General features: G+C 54.1%; 1 protein-coding gene across 4 annotated transcripts in view; it reads right to left on the bottom strand.

Annotated features, from left to right (window-relative positions):
• TRIM37 (tripartite motif containing 37) overlaps positions 1-9303 on the bottom strand; it is a 64043-nt gene extending 54740 nt beyond the window's left edge. The window contains exon 1 of one of the 4 annotated variants that reach the window (XM_084823335.1): positions 8650-9260. In XM_084823335.1, the coding sequence (XP_084679461.1) occupies positions 8650-8670 (21 nt within the window). In that variant the 5' untranslated portion in view covers positions 8671-9260. Of the gene's footprint in view, positions 1-968; positions 3115-8649 lie in introns of those variants that run through there. The other 3 variants (XM_084823333.1, XM_084823332.1, XM_084823336.1) reach the window with 3 other exon arrangements.
• Between the last annotated feature and the right edge of the window lie 1504 nt (positions 9304-10807).

Raw genomic sequence — 10807 nt, forward strand, 5'->3', positions numbered from 1 at the left:
CCCCTTTCTCCCTTGCTTTTTGCTTCCCTTCTTTGCTCAGCTACTTGTAAAGCCTCATCAGACAGCCACTTGGCTTTCTTGCATTTCTTTTTCTTTGGGATGGATTGAGTTGCTGCCTCCTGAACAATGTTACGGACCTCCGTCCATAGTTCCTCAGGCACTCTGTCTATCAGGTCTAATCCCTTCAATCTATTCCTCACCTCCACTGTATATTCATAAGGGATATGATTTAGGTCATACCTGAATGGTTTAGTGGTTTTCCCTACGTTCTTCAATTTCAGCCGAAATTTTGCGATAAGAAGCTCATGATCTGAGCCACAGTCAGCTCCAGGTCTTGTTTTTACTGACTGTATGGAGCTTCTCCATCTTTGGCTGCAAAGGACATAATCAATCTGATTTCGATATTGACCATCTGGTGATGTCCATGTGTAGAGTCGCCTCTTGCGCTGTTGGAAAAGAGTGTTTGCTATGATCAGCGTATTCTCTTAGCAAAACTCTATTAGCCTTTGTCCTGCTTCATTTTGTACACCAAGGCCATGCTTGCCTGTTATCCCGGTGATTTCTTGACTTCCTACTTTAGCATTCCAATCCCCTATGATGAAGAAGACATCTTTTTTGGGTGTTAGTTCTAGAAGGTGTTGTAGGTCTTCATAGAACCGATCAACCTCAGCTTCTTCGACCTCAGTGGTTGGGGCATAGACTTGAATTACTGTGATGTTGAATGGTTTGCCTTGGATTCGTACTGAGATCATTCTATCGTTTTTGAGATTGTACCCCAGTACTGCTTTTCCCACCCTTTTGTTGACTATTGAGTGCTACTCCATTTCTTCTAAGGGATTCTTGCCCACAGTAGTAGATATGATGGTCACCTGAATTAAATTTGCCCATGCTTGTCCATTTTAGTTCGCTGATTCCCAAGATGTCAATGTTCAACCTTGCCATCTCATGTCTGACCACCTCCAGCTTACCTTGATTCACTGATCTTACATTCCAGATTCCTGAACAATATTGTTCTTTACAGCATCGGATTTTCTTTTCACCACCAGACACATCCACAGCTGAGTGTCCTTTCGGCTGTGGCCCAGCCGCTTCACTCTTTCTGGCGCTACTTGGAAATTCCCTCTGCTCTTCCCCAGTAGTATATTGGACACCTTCCGACCTGAGGGGCTCATCTTCCGGCGTCATCTCTTTTAGCCTTGTGATACGTTCCATGGGGTTTTCTTGGCAAGAATGCTGGAGTGGGTTGCCATTTCCTTCTCCAGTGGACCACATTTTGTCAGAACTCTCCGCCATGACCTGTCCATCTTGGGTGGCCCTGCACAGCATAGCTTATGGCTTCACGGAGTTACGCAAGCCCCTTCGCCACAACAAGGCAGTGATCCATGAAGGGGATACAGGCAATAGTAAGTCCTTTAAGAGAGGTACAAGACACTTCAGAGCAGAAATGTACAGATTCACCTTTAAGTTTCTTCCTGATCTAGCCATATAAAGTGCATATAAATCTTCCAAAGCAGTGTTTTCATATCAACCTTCCCAGATTTAAAAGAAAACGATGCTTTGACTTGGATTCCTACATTGAGCAGGGGGTTGGACTCGATGGTCTTATAGGTCCCTTCCAACCCTACTATTCTATGAGTCTATGATTTAATCCATAGCCTCACCCTTTCACACAATTAATTAGAGGTACACAGAGCTGAACATGTGTCACATCACCCAAGCAACTACATCCCATCCCAACCTTCAGAATCAGGCAGCAGGAATTCAAGCTTCTTGACAACCTATTGCAACCTTCAAATGGGAGAGGAAGCAACATGCTGGTCCTCCTGCCACACAAATTTCAAGCAGTTGTCTCTACACTGCATCCAGCTGACGGACCTGGAAACCCTGATCCCAAAGTAGTCTGCACCCACTTCAAGAGCAAATACAGTACCAGCCTTCTCTCACTGTGCAGATGACAATGGGGCCTGTGTGGTTTCTGAAGCTGAGACCACAGCAACACGCAAGCCCGCAACTGCTTTCCCACTACTCTCACACACTCAGGGACTCAGGAGGTGTAATAACAAAGTAGACCCCCCCACACACACACACACACACAAACACCCCTACTGGGAAAGGTACAACATAAGTCCATTCTCCTTGCAAGCACAAAAGTGAACGGGGAAGTCCAAGAATGGAAACCCAGAAGCAAACACCACAGCCAACATCCAGACCCACAAACCCCCATGCTGTAGCAATTTAGGAGCCCAGGACTTCCACCCATTCCTCTCTCACACAAGCAGGGACGCAGAAGTTCTTGACTTCAAAGTAGCCCCCCACCCACTTTACAGGGTGGTGGGTACAGTAAGGGGGAGAAGCGAAGATCAGGACCCAGGATCCTGGGGGGAAAGACTATCAATAGCTACTAGTCTTGATGGCTATGTGCTACCTCCATTACCAGCAGCAGTGAGCCTATGTACACCAGTCACTGGGGAACATGGGTGGGAGGGTGCTGTTGCACTCATGCCCTGCTTGTGGGTTCCTGGTCAACAGCTGGTTGGCCACTGTGTGAACAGAATGCTGGACTAGATGGACCCTTGGTCTGATCCAGCATGGTTCTTATGATCTCACAGTAGCACCTCACATGGGGGGGGGGGGCAGGAATCCTGACCCTACCGCAGCCTACAAATCTAGCACTGCCATCCACTCTACTCATCCCTGCAGGTTGGGAGTATTATTGGCATCGGAATCAGCATTCCACTCTTCTGCGAATGCAATCAAAGAAGCATCCCAAGAAGAGTATTTATTACTTTGTTTTATTCAAATATTTGCAGGCTGTTTTTTCCAGGAAGTTCAACGCAGTTTATACTACAATAATACATTAGAAAGTAAAAACACAGCAATATAATAACAAAGTGGTGTATTTAAAAACAAACTCCAAACATACAATTTAAGAACAACAACATTCCTCTTCCCTCCCTCTTCCTTTTTCCTTGCGTGTTGTGTCTTTTTAGATTATAAGCCTGTAGGCAGGAACTCTCTTTTTTTTATTGATTATTTGTAAACAGCTCCTTTTTGGCTCAGGAGCAGGATAAAAACACTCTACGTAAACCCCCCATCCTTATAGCAACCATCAATCCAGCACTGCCACCTTCTCCACGCACTGATGGGGCAGAGACAAACCCAAACGTCCAGACTCCAAAGCAGCCCCTCACCTGCCCAAGGAACGAATCCAGGACTCCAGACTCCAGAGCAGCCCCCCCCCACTTGCCCATAAAGGATGGTGCAAGGAAATAGAGTCCCAGGAAGGGACCCAGGAGTCCGGACTCCAGAGCAGCCCCCCCCCACTTGCCCATAAAGGATGGTGCAAGGAAAAAGAGTCCCAGGAAGGGACCCAGGAGTCCTGACTCCAGAGCAGGCCCCCCCCCACTTGCCCATAAAGGATGGTGCAAGGAAAAAGAGTCCCAGGAAGGGACCCAGGAGTCCTGACTCCAGAGCAGCCCCCCCCACTTGCCCATAAAGGATGGTGCAAGGAAAAAGAGTCCCAGGAAGGGGCCCAGGAGTCCTGACTCCAGAGCAGCCCCCCCCCCACCTGCCCATAAAGGATGGTGCAAGGAAAAAGAGTCCCAGGAAGGGACCCAGCAGTCCTGACTCCAGAGCAGGCCCCCCCCCCACCTGCCCATAAAGGATGGTGCAAGGAAAAAGAGTCCCAGGAAGGGACCCAGCAGTCCTGACTCCAGAGCAGGCCCCCCCTGACCTGCCCATAAAGGATGGTGCAAGGAAAAAGAGTCCCAGGAAGGGGCCGAGGAGTCCGGACTCCAGAGCAGCCCCCCCCCACCTGCCCATAAAGGATGGTGCAAGGAAAAAGAGTCCCAGGAAGGGGCCCAGGAGTCCGGACTCCAGAGCAGCCCCCCCCCACCTGCCCATAAAGGATGGTGCAAGGAAACAGAGTCACAGGAAGGGACCCAGCAGTCCTGACTCCAGAGCAGGCCCCCCCCACCTGCCGATAAAGGATGGTGCAAGGAAAAAGAGTCCCAGGAAGGGACCCAGCAGTCCTGACTCCAGAGCAGGCCCCCCCCCCCACCTGCCCATAAAGGATGGTGCAAGGAAAAAGAGTCCCAGGAAGGGACCCAGGAGTCCTGACTCCAGAGCAGCCCCCCCCACCTGCCCATAAAGGATGGTGCAAGGAAAAAGAGTCCCAGGAAGGGGCCGAGGAGTCCGGACTCCAGAGCAGCCCCCCCCCCACCTGCCCATAAAGGATGGTGCAAGGAAAAAGAGTCCCAGGAAGGGGCCCAGGAGTCCGGACTCCAGAGCAGCCCCCCCCCACCTGCCCATAAAGGATGGTGCAAGGAAACAGAGTCACAGGAAGGGACCCAGCAGTCCTGACTCCAGAGCAGGCCCCCCCCACTTGCCCATAAAGGATGGTGCAAGGAAAAAGAGTCCCAGGAAGGGACCCAGGAGTCCTGACTCCACAGCAGCCCCCCCCACCTGCCCATAAAGGATGGTGCAAGGAAAAAGAGTCCCAGGAAGGGGCCCAGGAGTCCTGACTCCAGAGCAGCCCCCCCCACCTGCCCATAAAGGATGGTGCAAGGAAAAAGAGTCCCAGGAAGGGACCCAGGAGTCCTGACTCCAGAGCAGCCCCCCCCCACTTGCCCATAAAGGATGGTGCAAGGAAAAAGAGTCCCAGGAAGGGGCCCAGGAGTCCTGACTCCAGAGCAGCCCCCCCCCACCTGCCCATAAAGGATGGTGCAAGGAAAAAGAGTCACAGGAAGGGACCCAGCAGTCCTGACTCCAGAGCAGCCCCCCCCCCACCTGCCCATAAAGGATGGTGCAAGGAAAAAGAGTCCCAGGAAGGGGCCCAGGAGTCCTGACTCCAGAGCAGCCCCCCCCACCTGCCCATAAAGGATGGTGCAAGGAAACAGAGTCACAGGAAGGGGCCCAGGAGTCCTGACTCCAGAGCAGCCCCCCCCCCCATTTGCCCATAAAGGATGGTGCAAGGAAAAAGAGTCCCAGGAAGGGACCCAGCAGTCCTGACTCCACAGCAGCCCCCCCCCATTTGCCCATAAAGGATGGTGCAAGGAAAAAGAGTCCCAGGAAGGGACCCAGCAGTCCTGACTCCACAGCAGCCCCCCCCCACCTGCCCATAAAGGATGGTGCAAGGAAAAAGAGTCCCAGGAAGGGACCCAGCAGTCCTGACTCCACAGCAGCCCCCCCCCCACCTGCCCATAAAGGATGGTGCAAGGAAAAAGAGTCCCAGGAAGGGACCCAGCAGTCCTGACTCCACAGCAGCCCCCCCCCCCTGCCCATAAAGGATGGTGCAAGGAAAAAGAGTCCCAGGAAGGGACCCAGCAGTCCTGACTCCAGAGCAGCCCCCCCCCACCTGCCCATAAAGGATGGTGCAAGGAAAAAGAGTCCCAGGAAGGGACCCAGCAGTCCTGACTCCACAGCAGCCCCCCCCCACCTGCCCATAAAGGATGGTGCAAGGAAAAAGAGTCCCAGGAAGGGACCCAGCAGTCCTGACTCCAGAGCAGCCCCCCCCCCCTGCCCATAAAGGATGGTGCAAGGAAAAAGAGTCCCAGGAAGGGACCCAGCAGTCCTGACTCCAGAGCAGCCCCCCCCCACCTGCCCATAAAGGATGGTGCAAGGAAAAAGAGTCCCAGGAAGGGACCCAGCAGTCCTGACTCCACAGCAGCCCCCCCCCACCTGCCCATAAAGGATGGTGCAAGGAAAAAGAGTCCCAGGAAGGGACCCAGGAGTCCTGACTCCAGAGCAGCCCCCCCCCACCTGCCCATAAAGGATGGTGCAAGGAAAAAGAGTCCCAGGAAGGGACCCAGGAGTCCTGACTCCACAGCAGCCCCCCCCCACCTGCCGATAAAGGATGGTGCAAGGAAAAAGAGTCCCAGGAAGGGACCCAGCAGTCCTGACTCCACAGCAGGCCCCCCCCACCTGCCCATAAAGGATGGTGCAAGGAAAAAGAGTCCCAGGAAGGGACCCAGGAGTCCTGACTCCAGAGCAGCCCCCCCCCACCTGCCCATAAAGGATGGTGCAAGGAAAAAGAGTCCCAGGAAGGGACCCAGGAGTCCTGACTCCAGAGCAGCCCCCCCCCACCTGCCCATAAAGGATGGTGCAAGGAAAAAGAGTCCCAGGAAGGGACCCAGCAGTCCTGACTCCACAGCAGCCCCCCCCCCACCTGCCCATAAAGGATGGTGCAAGGAAAAAGAGTCCCAGGAAGGGACCCAGGAGTCCTGACTCCAGAGCAGCCCCCCCCCACCTGCCCATAAAGGATGGTGCAAGGAAAAAGAGTCCCAGGAAGGGACCCAGCAGTCCTGACTCCAGAGCAGCCCCCCCCACCTGCCCATAAAGGATGGTGCAAGGAAAAAGAGTCCCAGGAAGGGACCCAGCAGTCCTGACTCCACAGCAGCCCCCCCCACCTGCCCATAAAGGATGGTGCAAGGAAAAAGAGTCCCAGGAAGGGACCCAGCAGTCCTGACTCCACAGCAGCCCCCCCCCCACCTGCCCATAAAGGATGGTGCAAGGAAAAAGAGTCCCAGGAAGGGACCCAGCAGTCCTGACTCCAGAGCAGCCCCCCCCCACCTGCCCATAAAGGATGGTGCAAGGAAAAAGAGTCCCAGGAAGGGACCCAGCAGTCCTGACTCCAGAGCAGCCCCCCCCCCCACCTGCCCATAAAGGATGGTGCAAGGAAAAAGAGTCCCAGGAAGGGACCCAGCAGTCCTGACTCCACAGCAGCCCCCCCCCCCACCTGCCCATAAAGGATGGTGCAAGGAAAAAGAGTCCCAGGAAGGGACCCAGCAGTCCTGACTCCACAGCAGCCCCCCCCCCCTGCCCATAAAGGATGGTGCAAGGAAAAAGAGTCCCAGGAAGGGACCCAGCAGTCCTGACTCCAGAGCAGCCCCCCCCCACCTGCCCATAAAGGATGGTGCAAGGAAAAAGAGTCCCAGGAAGGGACCCAGCAGTCCTGACTCCACAGCAGCCCCCCCCCACCTGCCCATAAAGGATGGTGCAAGGAAAAAGAGTCCCAGGAAGGGACCCAGCAGTCCTGACTCCAGAGCAGCCCCCCCCCCCTGCCCATAAAGGATGGTGCAAGGAAAAAGAGTCCCAGGAAGGGACCCAGCAGTCCTGACTCCAGAGCAGCCCCCCCCCACCTGCCCATAAAGGATGGTGCAAGGAAAAAGAGTCCCAGGAAGGGACCCAGCAGTCCTGACTCCACAGCAGCCCCCCCCCACCTGCCCATAAAGGATGGTGCAAGGAAAAAGAGTCCCAGGAAGGGACCCAGGAGTCCTGACTCCAGAGCAGCCCCCCCCCACCTGCCCATAAAGGATGGTGCAAGGAAAAAGAGTCCCAGGAAGGGACCCAGGAGTCCTGACTCCACAGCAGCCCCCCCCCACCTGCCGATAAAGGATGGTGCAAGGAAAAAGAGTCCCAGGAAGGGACCCAGCAGTCCTGACTCCACAGCAGGCCCCCCCCACCTGCCCATAAAGGATGGTGCAAGGAAAAAGAGTCCCAGGAAGGGACCCAGCAGTCCTGACTCCAGAGCAGCCCCCCCCCCCTGCCCATAAAGGATGGTGCAAGGAAAAAGAGTCCCAGGAAGGGACCCAGGAGTCCTGACTCCAGAGCAGCCCCCCCCCACCTGCCCATAAAGGATGGTGCAAGGAAAAAGAGTCCCAGGAAGGGACCCAGCAGTCCTGACTCCACAGCAGCCCCCCCCCCACCTGCCCATAAAGGATGGTGCAAGGAAAAAGAGTCCCAGGAAGGGACCCAGGAGTCCTGACTCCAGAGCAGCCCCCCCCCACCTGCCCATAAAGGATGGTGCAAGGAAAAAGAGTCCCAGGAAGGGACCCAGCAGTCCTGACTCCAGAGCAGCCCCCCCCACCTGCCCATAAAGGATGGTGCAAGGAAAAAGAGTCCCAGGAAGGGACCCAGCAGTCCTGACTCCACAGCAGCCCCCCCCACCTGCCCATAAAGGATGGTGCAAGGAAAAAGAGTCCCAGGAAGGGACCCAGCAGTCCTGACTCCACAGCAGCCCCCCCCCCACCTGCCCATAAAGGATGGTGCAAGGAAAAAGAGTCCCAGGAAGGGACCCAGGAGTCCTGACTCCAGAGCAGCCCCCCCCCACCTGCCCATAAAGGATGGTGCAAGGAAAAAGAGTCCCAGGAAGGGACCCAGCAGTCCTGACTCCACAGCAGCCCCCCCCCCACCTGCCCATAAAGGATGGTGCAAGGAAAAAGAGTCCCAGGAAGGGACCCAGGAGTCCTGACTCCAGAGCAGCCCCCCCCCACCTGCCCATAAAGGACGGTGCAAGGAAAAAGAGTCCCAGGAAGGGACCCAGGAAGGGGCCCAGGAGTCCGGACTCCAGAGCAGTGCCACCAGGGGGGTGGGGTGTCCCAGTTTCCCCAAGCCCCATAGCAACCTCCAAACTGCTTTACCGCCGCCACCACCCCGCTCATTCCTGGGAGAGGAGGACCCAGGAGCCCCGATTCCAAAACAGAACCCCCCGCACACTTCTCAAGGGAAGGCCACCACCACAAACACACATCCCATTTCGGGGGGGGGGGCGAACGGAGGGACGGGCAGCCCTCCTCCACTTCAGCAGGTGCATCGCCTTCCCTTCCCCTCCTCTCATTATTATTATTCATTATTATTGTTATTATTTACCTCAACACTTTGCTCGTCCATGGCTCGAAAACGCCTCCCTCAGGCAAAACCGGGGCCGGAGGGAAGGAGGGAGGAGAGACAAAGAGAGCGAGACCGTCAGCGTCGCCTCAGCTACGGCCTCCGAGGAAAAATAATTTATATTTTTAAAATATACAGCTGTAAAAGGGGCTGAAAACGCGCGAGAGTCGCCTCTTCAGCGCCTCCACCCCCCCCCCCGCCTTTCAGCGCCTCACATCGCTACCGCCCCCATCCAGGTACGAGCCATTTTTCTGTGAGGTAAAATATGAGGGGCGAAGCCGGCTGAAGGGGGGCGGGGGGGTCAATTAACGGCGACTCCTCCTCCCGCCTTGCGGCTGAGGGGGGAGCCGGCGGGCCCCTTCTACCTCACTGCGCATGCGCCGCCATGCTCGCCTCAGAAAGGCTGCCGCATTCGCCGGCAACAGGCCTCCGCGGTGCGCACGCGCCCTGCTCCCCCCCCCCCCAGTGGAGCCGCTTGGGTCCTTTCGCCGAGGGGAGAATCCGCCATGCGCATGCGCTTCCCGCTCTCTTCGGCTCTGCCCGTTGCTGCATTCGGAGACGGCCGCGCGCGTCTTGCGTGGTGAACGTGAGAAGTCGGCCTCGTGCCGTCCGCCCTGAGAATGCTGGTTAGTGGGCGGATTAAAAACATAATAAATAAAAGCAAATAAATGTAAATAAATAAATAAAACGTAAATAAAAATAGATAAATAAAAGTAGATTAATAATTGCATGTATTTGTTGCATAAACATAAATGTAAATAAAAAAATACTAGGTCAAGCTGTTTGTATAGCTAGCCCGTATTGTCCCCTCTCTGGCCACGGGTCACAGCCAGAGGTCCTGGCATGCATGCCCTATTTGAAGCCCCTTTAACTCACTTCCCCAAACCTGGTGCCCTATAGATGGGTTGAAACTACAACTCCGGACAGCATGGATTGACCATGCTGGCTGGGGTGGTGGGAGTTGTACTTTCAACAGGTCTGGAGGGTGCTAAGCTGGGGAAGGCTGCTTTACTGGGGATCAAACCTGGAATCTTTTGCACCCAAAGCAAGTGCTCTACGACTGAGCTGTCTCCCCTGTCCCAACAATAAAGGTCAGGTCATGGTGAAATTAGGAAGCTGTCTTATCCCAGGTTGGAGGGCTCCATCTGTAGCTGCTTTTAAAAGGGCTTTAAAATCACACTTGTTCTCTCTGGCTTTTAATTAAAGACATTTTATGGTTTTTGCTGCTCTTAGATATTTGAAGTTGCATTTTATTTTAACTGGCTTATTTTAAAGTTGTGCATTTTATCATTTGAGATAGAATTTTACTCTTTTATATTGTAAAGCGCCTTGGGGAGGACCACAGTCTTTAAAAGCAGATAAATACATTAAGGGCACAATCCTATGGCCACTAGTCAGCAGCTAGACAGACAGAGATTAGGTCAGTTCCTGGGAACTGACCTCAGAGCCCGCGCTGCGAGGTTGGTTCCCAGAGAACCAACCCCCGGCCCCTCCCGCACCTCCTCATAGGCAGTGCAGAGCAGCAAAAACAGGGCATTCTCAGGCCAGGGAAGTTGAAAATCCGGTACGACACATCCTATGTGTCTTCCGGACGCTGCTTCCCACCCTCTGAGGTCCCTCAGCTAGACAGCCAAAATCAGCTGTCTAGCTGCGAAAGCAGGGCTGGGGGAGTGAGGAGATTGCTTCTCACCACTCCTCCCGCCCTGCACTAAATAGGCAGTTGCCCCTGGGGTAGGAGGTGACCATCAATCTTGATAGGATTGCTCCATTAAAGTGCAATTCTGTGCATGTTTGGACAGAAAAAAGGTAGACCTTTTTTCTATCTAAACATGCATAGGATTGCACCCTTATTTAATTAACTGATTGATTAAAACTGCTGCCACAGGAACCCTGATAGGTCAGCTGTTCAGCCTGTGCTCTAAAAATGAATCCTATGCAGTGTAGTTCTATGCATATTTATGGAAAAGTAAATGCTGCTGAGGTATCAGTTACACCCACATAAATGTTTCTAAGACAACAAAAAGTCCAAGGAGGATGTAGGCTGGCCAAAATATGTATGGCAAAAGCTGAACTGTTAGAGCAACCTTCCCCAACCTGGTGCCCTCCAGATGTTTTGGACTTCAACTCCCATCAGCCTCAA

This window comes from Heloderma suspectum, chromosome 16, assembly GCF_057233095.1.
Source record: "Heloderma suspectum isolate Gila_16-S chromosome 16, 16-S_ref, whole genome shotgun sequence".
NCBI lineage: Eukaryota > Metazoa > Chordata > Lepidosauria > Squamata > Helodermatidae > Heloderma > Heloderma suspectum.